Source organism: Lutra lutra, chromosome 1 (genome assembly GCF_902655055.1).
Source record: "Lutra lutra chromosome 1, mLutLut1.2, whole genome shotgun sequence".
In the NCBI taxonomy this organism is placed as follows: Eukaryota; Metazoa; Chordata; class Mammalia; order Carnivora; family Mustelidae; genus Lutra; species Lutra lutra.
The window spans coordinates 85,099,194-85,123,104 of NC_062278.1; the positions used below are offsets into that span (position 1 = coordinate 85,099,194).

A 23,911-nucleotide genomic window follows, 5' to 3' on the forward strand; every position below is an offset into this window, starting at 1 on the left:
GCCACGTGACCACAGACTTCTCTGGCTCCTAGGCGCCTGGTTTTCTCTCGGAGTTTATCTCGCGTCCTGGTCTTCCCCCGGCCCAATGGAAGAGGACGATGAGGAAGCGCGAGCGCTGCTGGAAGGCGGCCCCAGTGAGGCTGGCAGAGGTGCCCCTGCCACCTCTCCTGTCCCTGCAGCCCTGCCAGCCCTTTGCGACCCTAGTCGCCTGGCGCACCGGCTTTTGGTGCTGTTGCTGATGTGCTTCCTAGGCTTCGGTGAGACATCTGGCGGGGTGGGGAGGGGCTGATGATCCAGAAGTTCTCATGTTGTGTGGTATCCCCGAAATCCGCACTGAGCTCAGAGCTGACACGCGGCCTCAGTGCAGCTTCTGACCTAAACTCCTGAACTTCCTCCCCCACCCCTTCGCGACTCCATTCAAGTTTGCGGACGTTGCTAGCCCTTCGGCATCTCGGAGGTAGAGGTTAGGGGACTGAGCCGGTCGAGTTTTGTCCCACTCTTTTGCCCTTCAAGAAGTCCCGGAGGCTTGGCAGCTCGCCCCCTGGGGCCATAGATGTGAGGGAATCCCTATTTTGTCAAAGCTTTCGATACACTGTTAAGAAAGAATTCAGAGAGCTTGAACTACCTACCCCTAAGTAATATTCCCCTTTTAATGACTAATAGGTAGCAGAAAATATTAGTGGAAGGGAAATGGTCCGTGGTGTCAGTCCTGGAGCCCTTCATATAAACGTTGAAAGTAAATGTAAACATTGAATAATATTTGCAACCTGAAACTTCTCTATGGGCAGTATTATCACTTATAAAATGTTTGCTCTTCCTTATTCTAGGCAGCTATTTTTGCTATGATAATCCTGCTGCCCTTCAGACTCAGGTTAAACGGGTAAGTTGGTTTTTCACTTTGCTTCTCTGGAGTTAGCTGTTGAAGCATCACCAGGTCTCAGATTGCCTAGTCTGAAACATTGTTCAGTGAATCATTTTAACATCTGTAGTAAAATCCATATGTAGTAAGGAGTGTTCTTGAGTTGGAATGAGTGACCACAAAGACTTTATTTATAGCACTTCTGACTAGATACTGTTTTACACTTAAATTAATTAAGTCCTATTTCCACAGAATTGCCAAAAATTATTAGCAGATTTTTGTTTGCAGTTCCCTTTCCAATTGCATAATCATCAGAATGACAAATGATTCGGTAGAATAGCTTTTTGTTTCTTAAATAAGTCTTTTTTATTCCTTCATTTTTAAAATGTGGATGCCAACTGCAGAGGATTCTCCATGTCAGTATTTTTAGTTTGGTTTTGTAAAAATACATTTAATATTTATAGTTTCTTGTGTATTTAGATAGTTTTTTCCTTTTTAAGGTTTTTACCTTTGGACAGGAAGAAATAGATTGGCCCTTCACATTCTAGAATGAAAGGGAAAGAAGGTAGGATTTAGTGGGGGGTGGGTAGGGATGGACTAAGATTGTCTTTTTCCATATTGGGGTAGGAGAGCACCAGTGCATATAGTATAAGGGGGATAAGAATGTAGTAGATAGAGGCAGATGCAGATGGAGATGGTCCCAGTAATGGGAGATCTAATTGATCCTGGACTCCCTGAAGCCTCTGAAAGGCATGTGGATCCATCAAGTTTCCAGGGATCCCAGGTGTGACCAGTTTTCTGGGGGAGGGGGCCACAGCTGTCATGGGATTCTTAAAGCAGTTAGTAACTACAAATGATTATGAAAACGCCTGTCCTACACAAAAAGAATGTTTTGATTTGTTGATAAACTTAACTGTTGGAAAAAAAATAGTTTCATTTTCTTCCCATATAGGATATGCAGGTGAATACAACGAAATTCATGCTGCTATATGCCTGGTATTCTTGGCCAAATGTAGTTTTGTGTTTTTTTGGTGGCTTTTTGATTGACCGAGTATTTGGAATACGGTAAGCTTGAAAAACATCTCACCTATGCGTAAAATATTACTAGAAAATCATGGAACTAGATTAAGGTATTTCTATAAGAACTGACTAAAATTCTATATTGACTATGATAATCTACATTAGTTTTTTTTTTTTTTATGGTTTTTATATATTCCTGGAATTGGCTTTTGAAACTTGGTTGGTATTTCAGTTAAGGTTGGAACTAGTAAGTGCTACTCATGAAATATGGTAACTCAGTTATCTAAAAGTACAAATTATATTCTTATTTGGGATCAGGCAAACCAGGGTCTGAATGCCATTGCTGCCACTTGCTCAACTTCCTATTCTGAGCTGTTGCTAGCTTCCTGAGTTTTAGTTTCTTTATTGGTAAAGTATGGTAATGATTCCTGCCTTACAAGGTGGTTATGAGGACTGAGAAAGATGTATAGTATTTGGCGCATATATAGTATTTGCCTCTCACAGTCCCAGTGAGATTTTCTCTTTCTGCCCTTGGGCACTGAACTTTTTGTGGCCACTTCTGTTAGATGCTGAGGAAGGAATAACATTTTAAGCTTTGTCACTTTTCATCCTTATGGTTGTATATATATTATTAATGGAAACTTCCATGAGGGATGCAGAATATTTTCAGAATGCAGAGGGAAAAATGATGAAGGATCTTCCAGCCATGTCCGATGGAAAAGGATTGAAGAAACTGAAAGTGTATAGACTTGGGGACTTAAAAATTTTGAAGGGTTAAGTATTAAAGAGGAATTAAATTTGTTTTGCTTAGTCTGAAGGGATGGAATTAGGGATGGAAACTTCAGGGGGACAGATTCTGCTTAGTATGACGAAGAATTTCCTTGATCAGTTTGATGAGGGGCCATGAATTGCCTTGGGACCACAGCAAGTTTTCTAGTGCTAGAGAACATTCAGTAGAATGTGGGATGGCCATTTCACAAGGATATGGAGAGGGATTTGAGTTTCAGAAGTATGGTTTACTCATAGAATCTTTAAGGACTCTTAAAATACCGGCGTTTTATTACTCTGGGGAGTAATAAATATTATTCCCCATAAATAAATATTACTGTGGGGAAACAGACATTTGAAGTATAGAATGTGTGAGTAGACAGATTTGTAATTGTATTAACTTGTATTTATCCTTTTAAAAATAGTTACTGTGATAAGTGGAATAAGTCAGACAGAGAAAGACAAATAGCATATGACCTCACTGATATGTGGAATCTAAAAAAATAAACCAGCAAATGAATAAACAAAAAACAGAATCATACCTATACAGAAAACAAATTGATGGTTGCCAGAAGGGAGGGTCTGGAGGGTTGGCCAAAATGGGTTAAGGGGAGTGGGAAATACAGGTTTCTAGTTATGGACTGAATAAATTGCAGGAATAAAAGGCACAGCATAAGGAATATAGGTAATATTATTGTAATAGTGTTGTGTGGTGACAGATACCATACTTCTGGTGAACACAGTATAATGTATAAACTTGTCAAATCACTGTGTCGTATACTTGAAAGTATTAAAATACCGTATCAACTATACTCAACCCAAAACCAAAAATCAATAAAGAGTTTTTAGTTACCAGGAATTATGACCAGTTAAAATTACTTAATCTTGGAATAAATTCTAAACTCTTAATAGTAATTTTATAAAGAATGCCCATGTGCATGCAGGGGAGGGGCAAAGGGAGAGAGAGAAAATGTTAAGCAGACTCCTCACTGAGGGCGGAGCCTGATGCCTGACTGATGCCAGCCTGATGCCACACTGAGATCATGATGAGCTGAAACTAAGAGTTGGACACTTAACTGACTGAGCCACCCAGGTGCCCCAAGAATGTTGATTTTTTTTTTTAAGATTTTATTTATTTATTTGACAGAGAGAGATCACAAGTAGACAGAGAGGCAGGCAGAGAGAGAGAGAGATAGAGAGGGAAGCAGGCTCCCTGCCGAGCAGAGAGCCCAATGCGGGACTCGATCCCAGGACCCTGAGATCATGACCTGAGCCGAAGGCAGCGGCTTAACCCACTGAGCCACCCAGGTGCCCCAAGAATGTTGATTTTTAAGTGGGAACCCTGGGAACTTCTTGAAGATTATTTAACAAGTTTTGTTTGTTTAAGAGATGATAATCGTTTAAGTTAAACATGCCATTACTGAAGTCTCTGAATCCCCTTAGAAGTCAAGACTTTTTAGATTAACATGTAGCCTGGGAAAGCTGCTGACTTTAGAGGCAGACTAGTACTTCATTTTTCTTTCCTTGGAGGGAATATAGGGGTCAAAGAAGACTGAAGAATTATTACTGAAGGGTTTTGGTGACATACTTATCTTAATTCATACTCTTTCTCTCTCTCTCTCTCTAACAGATGGGGCACCATTATTTTTAGCTGCTTTGTTTGCATTGGACAGGTGAGAAGGTCCAAAACCTTCATTGATTATGTAACAGTGACTTTTGAATTCTTGTCTAATTCCACCAGCAAAAATGTGTTTATTGAATGCCTGACTTAATTAAGCAGAGTCCACAAATGCCTACGTAGCATAATGTATAGTCCATTTTAAGCCTTGAGATAGTTGAACATTAATATATATATATTTTTAAAGATTTTATTTATTTATTTGACAGAGAGATCACAAGCAGGCAGAGAGGCAGGCAGAGAGGAGGAAGCAGGCTCCCTGCTGAGCAGAGAGCCCGATGCGGGGCTCGATCCCAGGACTCCGAGATCATGACCTGAGCCGAAGGCAGCGGCTTAACCCACTGAGCCACCCAGGCGCCCTTGAACATTAATATTTAAATTTCACAGATTTACTAAGAGGGAATGTTAAAGACTATTATAGAAGTTGTGATTCATTATAAGTTACTTATTTCTCTTGAATACTTTTAAGTTTACTCTTTCATTGATTCTTCATTTATATTCTACATTCTAGGTGATTTTTGCTCTGGGTGGAATATTTAATGCTTTTTGGCTGATGGAATTTGGAAGGTTTGTGTTTGGGTAAGTTATGGATAATTTCATTCATCCTAATATATTACTATTTCACTGTTTACCTATCAATTTAATAAAGATTCACAAAAATATATTACTGTCTGTTGTGGAGAATTACCTCAAATCCTTGAAATCTAGCTATATATACACAAGAATGTTTATTGTCTTACTTTTCCTTTAAAGTGAGCAACAATTTTGAGTGGTCATAGTTAACTCTGTTTGGGCTTTGAATATTAAGTTGTTCTCCAGAAATGATATTTTTCCTGGGTGTTTTGTCTTTTTTTGTACTGAAGACTGATTTAAACCTCATTTAGAAAAGTATAGACCGGGGCACCTGGGTGGCTCGGTGGGTTAAGCCGCTGCCTTCGGCTCAGGTCATGATCTCAGGGTCCTGGGATCAAGTCCCACATCGGGCTCTCTGCTCAGCGGGGAGCCTGCTCCCCTCTCTCTCTCTCACTCTCTGCCTGCCTCTCTGCCTACTTGTGATCTATCTCTGTCAAATAAATAAATAAAATTAAAAGGAAAAAAAAAGTATAGACCAACCATTTCTAGGTTGGTGACTTATGGACATTTTGCTGTTTCTTGGTGGATAACATGCAGGTCCTTTTGAACCCTGTTAAAGAGGCTTGAATGAGCAAAATAACCAATAGAATGATTATTCTTTATGAATTTCAATGTCTGTTCAGTAAGTTCATTCTGAGTCCAGCCTTGGGCTTCCTGCCCTGAGAGCTGCAGATGACATCACTCATTTAAGCTTTTTTGTAAGTACTGGGGACATGTAGACATATGTGATATACCCCCAAAAGTGCTCTAAATGAAAGAGAAGAAAACAAACGGTATATAAAAATATGAAAGGGATCCAGAGACAGAGGTATAGTCAGAAATGGCCTCATGGATGAAGTATGTCTTGACATCAGTCAGGGGTTTGGATTAGTAAAAGAGAATGGGAGTATTTTTGGATTAGGACAGAGTGTGAAGGACTCAGTGTTAGGATATGGAAGGAGAATCTCCTAACTAAAGGCCTGGAGGGGGAGTGGTCTTACAAAACGAAAGTTACAAAATGAAAAGTTAAAACCCAGGAAATAGGAAAATTTGATATATGGAAGGTATTGACCTGAAAAATGTGCCTTTTTGTCTTTCTACAAAGTATGAACCACTCTTCCCCCATGAACATTTTATATAGCACAGGTGGTGTATAACCCAGACTTCTGTTATTACAGGTCATGCTTATTATTGCAACATACCACACTCCCCAAAACTTAGTGTTATAGAGCTGTTACAATGTGTTTGTGGACTTTGTGGGTCAGGAATTTGAACAGGGTACAGCATGGATAGCCTGTCTATGCACCAGATGTCTAGAGCCTCTGCTCAAAAGATTCATGGAAGGTTGAGTGCTGGAATCATCTGAAAGCTTGTTGACTCACGGGTCTCATTCTGGGGTTGGGACACCTTGAAGACTAGCACTGCTGGATGCATTTCCTAAATGCAGCCTCTCTCTGTGGCTTGGCTTTCTCATAGCATGGTGTACTGAGGGTAGTTGGACTTCTTACAAGATGGCTAAAGGCTTCAAGTGTGAATGTTTGAATGAGAAGGCAGATGTCTGCTTTGATTACACAGCACCACTTCCACCATATTATATTGATTGAAACAGTCTCAAGCCCACTTAGATCCAGCGGTGGGGAATAGAGCCAACCTTTTGATAGGAGGGGTGTCCAGATTTTAAATTTACATTGCTAACTGTGGTGTTTCTGTAACAGCAGTAATTTTTCTTCCTTTTCTCATTTTTAGGATCGGTGGGGAGTCCTTAGCAGTTGCCCAGAATACATATGCTGTGAGTTGGTTTAAAGGCAAAGAATTAAACTTGGTGTTTGGACTCCAACTTAGTATGGCTAGAATTGTAAGTATGACAAACCTAATGAAGCCAAACAGGAAGTAAGAGATTTAATCTTGTAATCCTCTCTTAAAAATAATGGGATGAAATATGTTTTCGTTTGCTATATTAGGTATTGATTTTTTATGTCTGTAGACTATAGTATAGCATTTACCTTTAGTTTAAGGCATTTCTAACCTTATAGCACTTAGGAAACAGTCTAAAAATACTATTTGAGCATTCATTAGTTAAAAGAATGTGAGCACTGGGAGGGATCCTACAGGTTTTGTCATCTAATTTCTTTGCCCATTTTTGGACTCCCTGGTATGCAAGGCTTCTGGACGAAACCTGCACATTTCTAGTGATTGGAAGCTCACTGTTGATAGAGCAGCTCCTGTACTTAAGTTAACTTTGTAAAGTTCGGCCTCACGCATACTATTTCATTATACATGTAATTTTCATAACATTTTTGTGATTTTCATACATGTAGGTTCTTTCTAATTTTTCAACCATTATAGATAGTGCTATTGTGTGACACTATAAAACTTGTCTGCATCTCTGATTGTTTCCTGAAGCTAGGCTGCTAGGAATGGGATTGAGTCAAGAGGGTTTGTTAGGGTTTCTTAGGTTAGTAGTTTCATATTATCCTGTCAGTGATGTTTACATCCCCCATCTATGGGATATGAAAGGATCCTTTTCATTATAGCTTTGATAGTAGAGACTATTATTATTTAAAAAAATCATTTTTGAGTGAAAACACCTAAATATGACTTTAATTTGTAATTCATAGCTAGTGTGTTTTCTCATATTGTCTAAATTTTATCCACAAGTATATTTGAGTACTTCATTATGTATCTTGTGGAGGTCAAGATATGTCTGTGACAGTTTGTGAATTTCATTGTCTAATAACTTATCGAAGAAAGAAGTAAGATACAATCTTGGTGACATCATTGTGGCTACTGGTGGTCTTTAAATTCTTTTCTGTGTGGTCACAAATTAGCTCTCATCCATTGAGCTGCATTCTGAGGAGCCTTAAGTTTTTAGAAAGGAATCTCAGGGGCTTTGAGGATGCAGGGTGGAGGTTACTGGGGGTGATGGAAGGACTTGAGGACGAGGTAGAGTAAGCCAGACCTCAAGCAGCCACCTCCTCTTTAGCTAGGGCAGTTCAGCTTTGATCTGATTTCTGTGCTTAGGGTCTTTTTGAGAAGCATGGGACCAAAGGATTTCATTACAGAACTGCTGGGGTAGATGGAATTTCAGTGCTTTTGTGCTTCCCTTTTCCCTGTGCATATTCAGAATGATCATAGAGAGTCTGGCTTTACCTCTTCATCATTTTCCTATAGGCTGAGCTGTGAGTTTGTCTGGTTTTGGACACTTGATCTGTTATGTTACCATTGTACCTTTAGGCAGTGCACTTTTCATTTTTTATATCTTATTGGGGGTTGGAGTCTAGCACCCTTTTGATTTTCATTTGTAATTTGTTACTTTTAAGCTCATTATTTCAAAGTATATTTATTGAGGACTTGCTAAGCCATGGCACGTTAGGCATTTTAGGATTAAAGGATTTTTAAGGCAACATCCTGGTCTTTGAGAAGCTTTTATTTTCAGTGATATTGAGGAAAGTTTCCAGTAAGTCTCCATTTATACCTTATTGCTCATTTGAGTAATGCCATAGGCTAGCATTTTTCAAGTAACAGCTGTGTGAAATTTGCTACTGTGTTTGCTGTGAGAATATTGCTGAGGACATGTTCATTTTTCAGTCTTTAGTGTCTGACCTGTCAATAATAGCATTTAGCGCAGTTGACATTCCCCCTATCCTGATTTCTTCTCTTGGGTTCCAGGACACTACAGTCTCATAGTTTCCCTCTTGTCTTTCTCTTTACTACTTCGCCTGTTTCGCTAGATCTATGTCAGTCTTCTGAACTTGTAAATGTGGGGGTGCCCTAGGGCATGGTTACTGGATATCTTCTCTTTTCTTTTGACACTTCCCATCTTTTGTGATCTTACCTGGTTTTGCAGTTTTAAATAACATGTCTTTGGTCCTATATTTATATCACTTGTCCAGGCCTTTTCCCTGAATTCCACACCCCTATAATGCAGCTTTCTACTTGACATTTCCATTTAGATGTCTGGTAGGCACATCACAGCTGACATGGCCAAAAGTCAGTTCTTCATTTTATACCTACTACCCTCCAAACCAGCTTTTGCTGCAGTTTTCTCATCATCACTTATGGGCAACTCTTTATTTCCAGTTGCTTGGGCAAAACCTTAGGTGTGATCTTAAATTACTGCCCCCCTCAACATGTATTTTCCATTAGCAAGTCCTTTTAGCTTTACCATCAAAATATATCCATATTGTGACCACTTCTCACCATGCCCATTGCTAGCTACCCTAGACCAAGACCCATCATCGTTCTGGATTATTACGGTAGCCCCTTAATTTATGTCCTCACTTCTGCCTTCATTCCCACTTGTAGTCTCTTTTGACTATAGCAGCCAGAGCAAATCTGTTAAAATGCATGGAATCCTGCCACTTCTCTACTCAAAACCCCAGTGGCTTCCCATCTTACATAGAATAAAAGCTGGAAGTCCATATTATTACCTATAGCCAGCCTTCCCACCATTTCCTCTTCAGGGGTATCATCTCCTGTTCTTTCTTCTTCATTTACACTGTTTTAGTCTCTGCCCTCCATGCTGTTCTTTGAGCATGCTGCCGTATGCATTCTCAGGGTCTGTGCACTGGCTGTTCCTTCAGCCTAAATGCTCTGTCCTTCCCCCAGATCACCTTGTGGCTAGTTTCCTTCAAGTTTTTACTCAAAGGCACAATCTCCCTTTATGTTCTCCTTCCCTGCTTTTTTTTTTCCCCTTATTTTTAAAAATACTTACCACAATTTAATATACTACATGTTTTACCTCTTTTACTCCACTGAAATGTAAGCTTTATGAAAGCTGGAGGTTTTTCTGTTTTGTCCTTTGTTATATTCCCAGTACCTGGAACAGTGACAGGTTCAATCAGGGCTCAATAATTGCTGAATGAACGAGCGAATGAGGATATTATCTTCTATAACTTTTATTGTCTTTTTATGGATAGGATCAATTTTTTTTTGAGATGTAACTATAAGCAAGGCTGTGCTTTTTCTGAGTGAAAGTTTATTTTATTCTTAGGTACCCTGTGAATTTTGTCACTCGTTTCATTTTTGCTTTTGCTGCTAGAAAATTCTAAATGTACTGTGCTGTTTTCGGTACTAGCATTTTCTACATATTAGCATTTTTTTGTGTGCAGTAATCTTATCTGTGGGTTTATCTTAGTTTGTTAGTTTTTTCCTAGTCATGTTTTAAAAAAAATGTATCTCTCTGTTTAATCTGGATCCTGTTTCTCTTAGCCACCTCATATCCTTTATTGAACAAGGCAGAGTATATGTAATATATGTAAATGAAATGTTTTTTCTTTCTCTTTCAGGGAAGTACAGTAAACATGAATCTCATGGGATGGCTGTATTCTAAGGTTGAAGCTTCATTGGGTTCTGCTGGTCACACAACCCTTGGGATCACACTTATGATTGGTTAGTGGATCCTGATGTCCCTTGTTTTAGCTCTTCTGAAAGTATGTCATAGGAACTATGTGGCAGAGCAGGAAGCACACTGGAATTGGGATTAGACCACTTTGGTTATAGTTTTGCCTGAATAGTTCACAAGTTCTTGGACCTAACTAGAAATAGTGAATCATTCACGCAGTTTATGTTACTATTTCCATTTTCTTAAAATGGAGGATTTAGTCCCACCTTGTCTACTTTAGCGTTGTCATGGTGAGCAAATAAGAGAGTGTATTTGAAAACTCTGAAAACTGACTTTATACATGTAAGGTGTTACTAGTCTGTAGCAGAGGGATAATTATTTCCTTTTGATCAAGGTTCAATTACAATACTATGGAGCTAAGATTTTAGAGAAGTTAGAAGGGATATAATGTTGTGGGAAATCCACTAAATTGAGAGTCAGGAGTCTGGGTTCTAGTCCTGGCTGTAACTAGTTCTGTCATCTTGGACAAAGAAGTTAACCTCTGTGTCTCAGTTTTCTTTTTTGTAAAATTTCAGGTGTTTGACTAAAAGTGTATAGGTCCCTTCTGGCCCTAAGTTCTGTTAGGTAAGACTTGGTTGTGCTGGTTGCTGGGTGGATCACTAAGAAACATATGAGACCTTCTGGAATTCCCTGTGCTTTTCTCTGAGCAGTGGATTTTTGTAACTGTGCCCCATAGTGGGTAAGAGGGTCACTTGCAGAGCCCTACAAAGACTTGTGGATGGTGAGGTGAACATTCTGTGCCATCTTTTATTCCTTATAATTCCTTGGTATAGCTTGGTAGAAAGAGGGCAGTGGAGAGGAAATCTTGAACAGGCAACCTGAATCTAGAGGCTTTTCCTTTCCTTCCTGCCCACTCAGATCCCTTGCCTTATTTAAAAGCTCTTTTTCTTACTCTCAGATGCTCTTCAGTATTCCTTCCAGTCTTCTCCACACTGGAGAATTTGAGAATTTTAAAGAATTTTAGCACCAGAAAAGATCTGTGCCATCAAGTCAAAGCCTCTGATTTTACAAATGGAGAAGTTGAAGCCCTGAGAGATTAAGTTCTGTGTTCAATATCATTCAGCTTGTGGCAGAAGTAGAACCCATATCTCCTTTAATTTTAGCAATTTTCCTCTAGACTGCATTATGAAATTAAAGATTCATTTATTTTACTGAGCTTCTTTTAAAGATCTTGAGAAGTATAAACTTTATTTACTCTTTATCCTGATTTGCTTTAATGATATCAGATCAGCGTTAGTGAGTAATTAGTGAGCTGATTACACAAAGGAAGGAGAGCCTGGCTAGCTGTGCTGTGGGAGGGTGGGACCCTATGGGTTGCCAAAGGGTAGAAGCAAGGGTTACAGACTTTGGGAAGGAATCAAGAGGAAGATAGATGATCACAGAATCAGACTTTGCTTATATAATTTTTTCCCTTTGGCATCTGTCAGTAATCAGTGCTTAGACTTAGTTAAGAAATTAGTACAGATTTGCTAGCTGTCATCCACTTTCTTAAAGTCTTATTCTGTATTACAAGATTAGCCTAGTATGTTCTAGTCTTTTCCCTCTAGTCTACAACCTTCTACTAGGAAATAATATAATAAGAGTGACTTTTGTTTGTTGAGTACTTATCACATGCTGTTTCTTTCCTTCTGTCCCGATTTAGTAATTGTAGGATTTTCTTCATGTGTCTAAATGCTATCTGTTTCATTTGCTAAGTTTTCTGCTGTTAACGCTAAGCTACTGCCTCTTGGGAACCTTCAGTCGCTCTCTTTTAAAAATCTCTCTCTCTCTTTTTATTGTAGGGGGTATAACATGTATTCTTTCACTAATCTGTGCCTTGGTTCTCGCTTACTTGGATCAGAGAGCAGAGAGAATCCTTCATAAAGCACAAGGAAAAACAGGTAGGTCTAAATGCAGGAAAGGGGGGCTTTGGAGAATTGCAGACCTTTGAAGATAATTTATAACGAGGTAAGTTCCTAATATAGTGTTATAAGTCCAGTGAGGCTTAATACATGTTTTACTTTCTAATCTGTTCCTACTTATCTAAATTTTGGGGTACTTTTTTTTTTCCCTTAAGTGCTTTTGGCAAAATTTACATTCTTGATTGCACTTTGTGTATTTGCAAAATGATGAGTGTTCCTGGAAGACAGCAGGAGAGTAGACACTAATATTAGATTTTGTTTTTTCTAATGTCTTTTTAAGTTTTCCCAGAAGCTATGTTCCAGTAATTTGCTGAGAAAAGTATTTTGTAAACTGGATGGCAAAGGTTAATCACAAGATAAAAGAAAAATATTGACCTAGATATACAAAACGATGCTGGTAGTTTCTTCCTTTTCTTTTCAAGGTGAAGTTATTAAGTTAACTGATGTGAAGGACTTCTCCTTACCCCTCTGGCTGATATTTATCATCTGTGTCTGCTATTATGTGGCAGTGTTCCCTTTTATTGGACTTGGGAAGTGAGTATTCTGTAGCATTGCATTTTTGTTGGCTAAATTATAATGAGAATTTAATCACACAAATACAATTTTGTTAGTTATAAATATTTTTTTTTAAAGATTTTATTTATTTATTTGACAGAGAGAGATCACAAGTAGACAGAGAGGCAGGCAGAGAGAGAGAGAGAGAGAGGGAAGCAGGCTCCCCGCTGAGCAGAGAGCCCGATGCGGGCCTCGATCCCAGGACCCTGAGATCATGACCTGAGCCGAAGGCAGCGGCCTAACCCACTGAGCCACCCAGGCGCCCTGTTAGTTATAAATCTTGATTTTTTGGTTATAGTTTATATTTACATAGGAATTATTTTATATCCTGGGATATAACTGATTTTCTTATCTTAAGGTTTAATATTTGGCATAATAACTTTGATTATTTTTTTGATGAAATACTTAATAGTTTTTGATGCCTAATGTAGATTTATTTTAATGCTTTGTATCAGATTAGTATTCTTTTTTATTTCCTCTTTATTCTTTTGTTTGGAAGCCTATTCTTGAGAATGGAAACAGTACTTTGGCTCATTATACCTGGGCACATTTCCATTTGCTAGGACTATAATTATGCCGGGGTTCAAAATCAAATTCTTTTTTGTGTTACCACTTACCTCTTCCTTTCCACTGGCAGCTGTTCGAACAGAGCAGTGTGTGTGTGCTTATAGGGGTGCGTCTTTATAATCGGAACCTTTAAATTCAGATTGTTTTCAGTAATTTGAAACTCTGTTTGCAAAGAACCTGTCCAGTCCCACTTTAAGGAAAAGAAGCACTCTTAATTTTATGTTGTAATAATTCATTTGGTTTTCTGAAAATTTATGCATACTGTTTGGTGCTTATTTAAAATGAAAAAAATCAGGGTGCCTGAGTGGCTCAGTCAGTTAAGTGTCTGCCTTCAGCGCAGGTCATGATCCCAGGGTCCTGGGATCGAGCCCTGCATCGGGCTCCCTGCTCAGTGGGAGCCTGCTTCTCCTTTCCCTCTGTACTTCCCATCCGCTTGTGCTCTCTGTGTCCCTCTCTCTCTTTCTCAAATAAATAAAACCTTTTAAGAAAGAATAATAAAATGAAAAAAATCCACATCAGTGTATTTTACTTAGCTAGTGAAATATTTATGTAAACCCTAAAGCTTTAGCGCCAGTTGCTTAAAGATGAATGTTACATAAGGTTGGATAACAGTATCAAGAAGGAAAAGTTGACTAACTTAGAGTTACTTTTATGTAGTTTTATTTTGCCTTTAATTATTAAAAACAGAGTAGTTCTCTAAAGTGCTTATTTCTCTCTCTCTGTATTTTAGAGTTTTCTTTACAGAAAAATTTGGATTTTCTTCCCAGGCAGCAAGTGCTATTAACAGGTATTTCATTAATCCTCTTGAGTGCTTGTGTGCATAGCGTGTGTCCTTAATTATAAGCAAATGTTCTAAGAGACAAAAAAGGCACGTGACTTAACATCTGTAATGTGAAACCAAGAGCATATTGCCACTCGATCCTGAGAGACCATCTATGCATTAACGGAAAATCGAAGAAATCTTGGATCACTCTTTAATATTTAAATTTCTGTTTACTGATGACAATTTTAGAAGAATGTTTAATTAAACGAGCTAGGATTTGCTTTGCCTAATAGTTTTAGGAACTTTTTGGATTTTTTTTTTTTTTTTTTGGTAGCTGTGATACATTTCATTAAATATCTTTTGATTCTCTGGGCAGTATTGTATATGTCATATCAGCTCCCATGTCCCCAATATTTGGGATCCTGGTGGATAAAACAGGAAAGAACATCATCTGGGTTCTGTGTGCCGTGGTGACCACTCTCGCTGCCCACATCATGCTGGCCTTCACGCTGTGGAACCCTTGGATTGCTATGGTAATGTCACTGCGGACACTCACAGGGCACAGGGCTTCGGGGAGGACTGTCAAGTGCACGTCAGGAGCCACACTCCGCTCCTCTGAAAGCCAAGCTTGTGACAGTAGGAAGAACAATGCTGTGATTGCAGTCTCTACAAAATAACTATTTTTAAAGTAAATAAATGTTAATTATTAATGAATAAGATATTTTTAATTTTATTTGGCTTATTTAACACAGTAATCTCAATGCTGAAATAGAATTTGAAATAAAGTCTTTTAAAGCCTAATTGCTTACCAGTTTCATTTATTTTCCTGTATTTCTTTAAAAAATTCTTCCATCATAGGTGGCACGCAAAAAAAAAAAAAAAAAGTCTGTCAGCCCAGGATTCATGATTTTGCATTCTTTTGTCTTTGACCTTTAGGCAGTTAAAAAGTGATAATGAATTCATCATCAGGTTTTTGTTACTATCCTTTAGAATATCATTTTAAAGACCACAGGCTCAAGTGCTACAGTTCTTACCTATTAATAAAAGAATATTTTGGGCATATATGTTTGTTGTACACTTAGTAAAATTTCTATAGGACAGATTCCTGGAGGTATAAATGCTGTAGCAGAGGCTTTGCACATTTAACATCTTGATAGACATTGTGAAACTTCTTCTCTAAGAAATTCTTACCCATTTATAGTTTTACCAATAATATACGAATGTGTGTGTGTTTTTAGTATCCTAGCCATGGTGGGCATTGGCCCAATTTCAATCTTTGCCAGTATCTTAGGTGTAGATGATCTTATTTAAACTTAAATCATAAGGTTTCTTTTTTAACTAAAGAAAAAGTCAGCATTAGGTGATAGTTTTCTGCCTTGCCCTCCAGTTAGGTGTTGATGATCTGAAGTAAGATAATGGACTGTTGGTGTGATGTTCCCTTGATTGCTTAATTTGTAGTTAATAAATACTGGAAAATTACCTTGCCTGAAACATTGGTGGTAACTTTTTGCAAATTAGCTTTATTTTCTTGCTTAGTCCTTGATTGTACCCTGGGACCAGTAAGTTATGTGTGCATATAATATAATATGGTTAAGATAGTGTGTTTTGTCACTAGAGGGATACTGTTAGGGTCTAGACTTTTTTCTATCAAATGAGTTTTAGCAAAATTGCAGTAAAATATGCATGAATGTTCATATATTTGCTGTTATGTCACTCTGGCTAATCTGCATCAAAGGAAAATCACCTTTTGGTTAATGTTAAAAGACTTTTACGTTTTTCTGTGTCACTTTCTGCAGTGTCTCCTGGGACTCTCTTATTCGTTGCTTGCTTGTGCATTGTGGCCAATGGTGGCATTTGTAGTTCCTGAACACCAGCTGGGAACTGCATATGGCTTGTAAGTGTTTACACCATAATGTCTCTCTGCTATAGCAATCATATGAAACTCCAGGTCTCCTGAACCTAGTCATCATCATGCTTCTGGGACAGCTCTGAACCTGGAAACCACCAGAAAAGTCAGTTAACCTAATTGTGATATTATTGTGGCAACAGAAATGCCTTAGTCTTCCAGCAAGAGAGTTGGTATTAAGCTAACCCAGAAGTTATTTCTGACATTGCCATTGACTGCCTTTTTATCTGAGGGCTTCTTAGTGAGAAGTTTGAGTTCTGGTGTCTGACCCAAAGGGCAAAAGGGGGAAACTGCACCCATGGTTGGTATTCACTTAGCTCTTACTTTCAATCAGCAGGAAAATGTTGAGCTTATATTGCATTTAATAAGACAGGCTCCCTTACCTCTGAGCATAACATCTAGTAGCAGAAATAGTCATGGGATAAAAATACCTGATCAGGTTGTCCCTAGGTAAAAACATCTCTTAACACTAATAGTATGTCATTTATAGATACTAATATTTAAAGTGAACTGTTACTGTGTGTATGAAGATGTGTCTTTATATTTCTTGAATTGTAGCATGCAGTCCATTCAGAATCTTGGGCTGGCAATCATTTCCATCATTGCTGGCATGATATTGGATACTCGGGGATATTTGTTTTTAGAAGTTTTCTTCATTGCTTGTGTTTCTTGTAAGTATGTGATATGGCAACATTTAGTTTCTTTTAATGGATAACAGTGTTTTCATTTATACTTCTAGGTTTTTGTTGTTATTATTCTCTTTTTCCCTCTTTTAAACCAAATCCCTAAGATGTATCTCCCAGATTTGCCTATTTCTTAGTCTGTGCATCAGAGTTTCCCAGCTGGTGGCTTTCTGGTTCTGTGAAGATTCACAGGCATTTTTTAAAGGAGATTCTTATTTTTAAAAGTAGTAGTAGAATCTGCTTCTTATTCTATTTTAGATATTTATGGTTTTTAGAAAACATTATCCTCTTTAAAGTGAAACCATTTTGAAGAGTGGTGAGTATGTCCCTGGTGTGAGTGTGTGGACATTGATAAGATTCAGGTGTGAGTGCTCATGGTTTATCCATAAGGCAACTTTAAGTTGCTTTTATTCTTGGCCCGGTTACTTAACGTTTACCTGTAATGATTTATTGGTTAAAAATAGGAAGTATTAGGAAACTGTTGAAAACTACAAAAATAAACATTTTTCCTGTGGTAGGCTTCACCATACAGATAGTTGTGTTCATCTTATAAATTCTTATAAACATATCAAGTTGTCTTTTATGCTTTGACATGTGTTTAAAATGGCAAACCCCAGTAATGATTTTATCGTTTACATTTACATGGATAAAAGACAGTTTATACTTGAAATGTGGTTTATGATGTGCCTGAATGCATTTTATTATCCCATAATTTTAGAAGTAAACACATCAAATTTTAAAAATATGTTATTTGTTTTTAAAAAGTGAATCATGTAGAATTCAAAATACTCAGGTCATGGAAGTGTTTATGTCTGTTTGATGCTGCAACGTGTGGTTTAATTTCAGTCCACAACTCTATATATATTTGGTTCTTAAACCAAATACCATGCTATTTAGAGTTGTTTTTGTTGCCATATTAACCTAAAGTAAATTTAGTGTGCCTTACTTGTTATGGTAAAAAGACAAGCCATGACTTTCTGAGGTTTCCACTGGCTCTGGGCTTTCTGGGCTTCTGGGAGTCAGATGACCACATTCTAACACTTGGTTAAATTGTAAAATGGACGTGGTGTTTTCAGACTTAAAATCCTGAAAGGATTGTTTCTGTTCGGTTCTCTGTAAAAAGATAAACAGTTAGGAGGCTGGCAGGAGTTTTTGGAAGTACCAGGAAAACTAACACTTAAACTAGAGAGTAAAGAGCAGCAGGGGTGATCTCTGGGTGGATCAGCTCCATCCCTTCTCTCAACTGCTTTTTTTCTGGTCCTGCTATCCCTGGGCTCATGTAGCCCATGGGAAAAAAATGGTGTGTAATTAATTTTTAGTGGTTTTTGGAAAATAATGGGGGTAGTGTTTTTATTTTTAATTGCCAATCAATGAAGATTTATCTGAGTTTTACTTTGTAATTATGATTACATAGGAATCTTTGGGAAGAGGTACATGTTTTTTAAGGACCCTGTGATTTTTTTCACTTGCAGTGTCACTTTTATCTGTGGTCCTACTCTATGTGGTGAATCGTGCCCGACGTAAGTAGAATTCAGACATTTTCTTCTTAAACCATCGTGGATCATCTTGTGGGGTCCCTGGATTGTCTGCATGCCTCTTTAGAGGCCAGTGCTTTAGTTCATGTAATAATGACAATCTGTTCATATGTTCATGGAAACACATTTCATTATGTAACATATAACTATGCATTTTGGAACTTCAGACTTATTAAATCATTGTCATGTTCTTTCTGGCCAGTTCAATTTAAGTTTTGTAATAGAAAATTTTAGATGTTCTTTTTATGTTAGCATAAGGAAGTATGGCAGTTTTAAAATAACCTAAGGCCATTACTGTGTTATTGTCTCATATTTAAAAAAATTAGTAAGTGGAAGTGGGGGGTGGGTAGAGGGGCTGGGAGGGATGGGGTCGCTGGGCAATGGACACAGGGGAGGGTATGTGCTATGGTGAGTGCTGTGAATTATGTTAAGACTGATGATTCACAGACCTGTACCCCTGAAGCAAATAATACATTTTATGTTAATAAAAAAGTAAGCAAATTTATAGTTATAGTTTGTATTTTAAGGTTGAAAGTGTTTGATACAGAATGAGGTGTTACAGATTTTTTTTCTTTTGCTAGTATTTTTTTTTTTAAAGATTTATTTATTTATTTATTTGACAGACAGAGATCACAAGTAGGCAGAGAGGCAGGCAGAGAGAGAGAGGGGAAAGCAGGCTCCCCGCTTGAGCAGAGAGCCCGATGCGGGGCTTGATCTCAGGACTCTGAGACCATGACCCCAGCTGAAGGCAGAGGCTTTAACCCACTGAGCCACCCAGGCGCCCCTCTTTTGCTAGTATTTTTAAAATGCATTTGTACTTCTTTCTTTCTTCTGTATAAGATTTTGATGTTACTCTTATTAATTTTTCTAACTAGGTTGCCCCTAAAGGTTGTTAGGTACTTAGTAAAATGTGTAAACCTGCTGTTTAAATGATTTTAGGTCATTCCTTTCATTTCTCTTAATTTCCACTATTTACTGATTATTAATACAATGTCTGAGTTAACAAGATGTAAAGAAGTATGTAGGTCCAAACTTAAAAAAAAATGCTGAAATTAAGAAGTGGTTATTTGTATTTGTATCATATAAAGATTTTTTTTTTTTTTAAAGATTTTATTTATTTATTTGACACACAGAGAAATCATAAGAAGGCAGAGGGGTAGGCAGAGAGAGAGGTGGATGCAGGCTTTCCTCTGAGCACAGAGCCCGATGCGGGACTCCATCCCAGGACCCTGAGATCATGGCCTGAGCCGAAGGCAGAGGCTTAACCCACTCAGCCACCCAGGCGCCCTCATATAAAGATTCTTTTTTTTTTTTTTTTTTAAAGATTTTATTTATTTATTTGACAGAGAGAGATCACAAGTAGACGGAGAGGCAGGCAGAGAGAGAGAGAGAGGGAAGCAGGCTTCTTGCTGAGCAGAGAGCCCGATGTGGGACTCGATCCCAGGACCCTGAGATCATGACCTGAGCCGAAGGCAGCGGCTTAACCCACTGAGCCACCCAGGCGCCCCTCATATAAAGATTCTTAAAAAACATTTTTTCCCTTGGGAAGGCCCCAGGAGATAAACCATTTCTTTGTCATCTCCCATTGCCTTTTCTGTTACTTTAAGGTATACCAATGCATGTGTGTGTGTGCGTGTGTGTGTGTGTGTGTGTGAATTTTACTTTTAATAGTTGTGTAGAAAAAGTTCTGTGCTTATTTGTATTTTAGGGGGGAACCTAAATTATTCTGCAAGACAAAGGGAAGAAATAAAACTTTCTCATGCCGAGTAAGTACTGAAAGAGAAAAATTCTCTCCTTTTGCAAATCTGAAACATTAGCATTTTATTTCCAAGTATTAGGTTTGGGCTTTTAAGAAACTAGTCTTCTTGAGATTCGAGAGCTAGCGATTATCTGGGAACTACTACAACAAAATTCTTGTTTATAGAAAATTTAAATAGGGTAGATATCAAGGGTTAAAGTGAAGGGGGAAAAATAACTGGGTTTTAAATTGCTTTTTGAGAGAAAGGGAGACCTGTAGTATTTGTAATTTATTAGAGGAAAGGTCTTTGTCCTAAGCTTATGTTCTGGGCTTACCCTTCCATTGTCTTATCTTTTGTTTTTAACTATTTGAGATAACTTTTCATCTTCTCCCGGTACTAATATTCTGTTCTCTGACTTGGAACCAATTAAGTATCTAGTGTGGCATTAAGTTAAACTTATTTTTTCCATAAGTGTATGCTAAAACGTAATATTGATTCTATTTCCTGTTATTATGATTTCTGATTTTTTAGATACTCAGTTTTTTATGACTTAAAACATTTATTTGTAAACATATATTATGTAACTATAAGTTTTGTGAATTTTATATAGGTTAAAGTCTTGTAGAACAAAGGATTTTTTGGGAGGTGATTCTTGGCCATTTCAAATTTCCTTTTAACATAGTAATTCTAGAAATATATCTTGAGAAGATAATCAGAAATGTTACAGGTTTTAAGTATCTTTAAACAGTCTTGTTTGTTATGTCAAAAAATTAGAAACAACGTGAGTGTCCCAAAGTAGGGAAGTGGTTAAATAGATGATGACACATCCATATAATACATTGTTACAATCATGTTTGAGGATTTTAAAAGTCAGAAGTAATTCCCTCCCTGCACCAAATCAGAGTTGCTTACCATGCCACATGTTAAGTAGACAAAAGATTAAAATGCAAATGTAATATTCTAATTTTGTTCAGGAAAAAGTATGCAGGCACATGTATTTCTTATTTACGTACTTGTATATAATAGAAGAAATACTGAAAGAAAAAACCCCCAATACTAACAATTCTATTTGAATGGTAAGGTTACAGCATACTTTTTCCTTTTGTTTTTCTGTATTTTCCAGATTTTTTATGTTGATCTTAATGTTACTTTTATAATCAAGAGGATTTAAGAGTTTATTCAGCAAAGTGTGCAACCTTTAACATTTGGCAGTATGTGTTTTGTAATGCTAATGGTTTTTATTTTGTAAACCAGATGAGGCTGCTGTTTTTCCCCCCTTCTGATAATTTACTGCATTGTTTTGCAGATGAGAAACTTAAATGACTGTGTCATGAGAATGAGCTGCACACATCATTGGTCTGAAAACCTCACTTTTTTTTTTTTTTTAATCTAGAGTTTAATCAGGAATAATAATGGTCTGGAAATTTATACTTACATTTCAAAAGCATCTATTTCAAAGTATGTTTGTGAGGAATATTTTAGCTTGTGTCTTATGTATTGTTTATTGCTAATGAATTCTGCTTTAGACTAGGCTAATCAACAGTAAAGTTTAGAAAGTTCCTCTGGAATATGCAGGTGAACTTTGGTAAGGACAGTAAATAATGGAAAACTTGGATCTGGCATTGAGATAATTTTCAGAAGATGTTTCTTAAGGATATGGCTTTTTTTTTTCTTTTTTAATCTTAAAACAAAAAAAAGCTTTTGAGAGGGTAGAAGGGATATTTTATACAGAATAAACAATGTTATTTTAATAGGCATTCCATGTTTCTGTAGGGAATATTTGAAAGATATCTTTTATGCAGTCTCTTCATTTTTACAAATAGCAGATTGTATTCTGCTATCTTTAGTTATAAGAGGTTGCTGAGCAGTGACCCTCTTGAGCTTCTTTATCTCTCCATTATTGAGGACACTGATCACTTAGGGATATAATTTTATGGTATAAACTTTCTGTACAGTTTTTTCTTATAATCTAATTAATTACTAAAAAATGTCCTTTAAATTATGATAGTTGCATATCTACATGAATAAAGACACTGCAAAAGGAATACTTGATGTCTTCTAAAACTTTATTTTAAAAAATATGAAAATACTGATTTTAAGTCTTTTTTATTTGGACTATTTCTGTAAGATAATCAACGTCAGAGTAAAGAAAATTTGCCTTTGAAAATCAATGGAGTACTGTTTTCTCCAGAGTAGAACCTAAGTAACATGTATGATTTCCAAGTTAAATAAAATACAATTATAAAATTTCTTTTGACAAACTTAAAAACTTTTTAATTGACTTAGTTTTAGCATATTATATATTAAAGTCAAAGAATTTTTCATGTGTTTTGCTCTCCAGGAGTATGCAGATATTTTAGACAACTGTTAAACTGTCATATTTAGCTAGTTGTATTGTTCAAAATATAGGACATAAGATTGTATGCTTGAAAGTTCTGGAACAGATTGAAAGTACATTCCTTGTTCAGGTCAAGTTTATTTACATCCATTTTTCTGATTTACAGTTTTATTTTGTCATTATTCATTGTTTGTTCTTTTGACTTTGACTTTAGCCCAGATTATTGAATGTTGGTTTTACCAGCTGGTGAGAGTGGAAGAAGCCAGTTGCTGCTGCTGCTGGAGGGCTTGTGTGGTCTGGCCCCTGCCTTACTCTTTCCACTGCCTCCGTGCCTCAGCCATAACGAGCTGCTTCATTACATTTTTTCAGATGGGTCCTCTTCCTTGCCTTTTCAGGGGCTTTGTCCTTGCTGTTCCCTTTGCCTAGAATATTTCATCCAGGATTCTTTACAACCTGGTTTTACCTGATTTACAACAGAAACCTTAGCCCCAGCTCAGACGCATTTTTCCCAGGGAAACTCTTCCAGACCTTCAGGCTATATCAAGTTCTTCTAAAATTTTTGTGATTTTTGAAAAGCCCCGTATTTTTCCTTCTTTGTTCACCTCAGCTTATAATGAAGAATTTGTGATAGTGTGGGTGGGGGCGTGTCTCGCTCTTCCTTTAGATTGTAAGCTCCATGAGGGTGGGGACCGTGTCTCATGTGTTCATTATGATTGTGTTGATAGTTCCTAGCAAAAGTAGGCACAAAATAAATATTTTTTTGAATGATATATAAATAAAAAGAATAAAATGAAATAACTTTTTGGAGGATAATTTGGCAATATGAATAAAAAGACCTATAAAGGGAATGATGGTGGGCTTCATGCCTTTTGGCTTAGCAGTTTCATTTCTAATAATTTACCCCAAGGGAACCACCAGGCAAATATACACATAAATGTATTTTAAGAAAGTGTTTTCATAGCAAGATTGCTTTATAATAGCCTAAAATAGGAAGTCACCCACGTTTTAAGAATAGGTAATTTGTTAAGTACATCATATCATATGCTTTAAGTGAAATATTAAAACAGTCATTAAATGGTTTCATTAGAGAGCATTGACATGGAATGATGGCATTATTATTATATGAAGATTCATAGTGCTGCTTTTTTTTTTTTTTTTTTAAAGATTTATTTATGAGGGAAAGAGAGAGCCTGCCTGCATGGGAGAGAAACCCAAGCAGACTGCACTGAATGTGGAGCCATTTGGGGCTTGATCCCATAATTCCCAAGATCACGACCTGAGCCAAAATCAAGTCAGATGCTCAACTGACTGAGCCACCCAGGTGCCCCCAGAATGCTGCTGTTTTTATAAAAACAAACAACGTGTCTGAAGGATATGTATGTAAATGCCTTTGGATGAGGACTTTCTTTTGGCTTATTTATATTTTCTAATTTTTCAACAGTAAATACTGTAATAGAAGCTTTTAAAATCCCACAAAGAAGAAAATTCAATACAAGTTTGAGTGCTACTTTTGAGGAAAGTGGTAGTTGGTTTTCAGAAAGGAGGAAGGTAACAGATAGTGTTTCTCAAAGAACTTTGGAGGT

General features: G+C 37.2%; 1 protein-coding gene across 5 annotated transcripts; it reads left to right on the forward strand.

The window, feature by feature from the left end:
• MFSD1 (major facilitator superfamily domain containing 1) lies at nucleotides 1–23,123 on the forward strand. Of its 5 annotated transcripts, XM_047728876.1 has the most exons (16): nucleotides 1–257; nucleotides 828–880; nucleotides 1,812–1,924; nucleotides 4,278–4,320; nucleotides 4,837–4,904; nucleotides 6,684–6,792; nucleotides 10,226–10,328; nucleotides 12,123–12,221; nucleotides 12,665–12,776; nucleotides 14,095–14,151; nucleotides 14,504–14,660; nucleotides 15,924–16,021; nucleotides 16,592–16,704; nucleotides 18,189–18,236; nucleotides 19,960–20,017; nucleotides 21,297–23,123. In XM_047728876.1, exons 1-16 carry the CDS (start codon nucleotides 86–88, stop codon nucleotides 21,298–21,300), a joined length of 1,407 nt encoding a protein of 468 aa, XP_047584832.1. In that variant the 5' UTR covers nucleotides 1–85; the 3' UTR covers nucleotides 21,301–23,123. The 5 variants fall into 5 exon arrangements, with proteins under 5 accessions (XP_047584832.1, XP_047584833.1, XP_047584847.1 ...); XM_047728877.1 differs by lacking the exon at nucleotides 21,297–23,123 and having other exon boundaries at nucleotides 19,960–20,021; XM_047728878.1 differs by lacking the exon at nucleotides 1,812–1,924 and having other exon boundaries at nucleotides 120–257.
• Nucleotides 23,124–23,911: the final 788 nt, after the last annotated feature.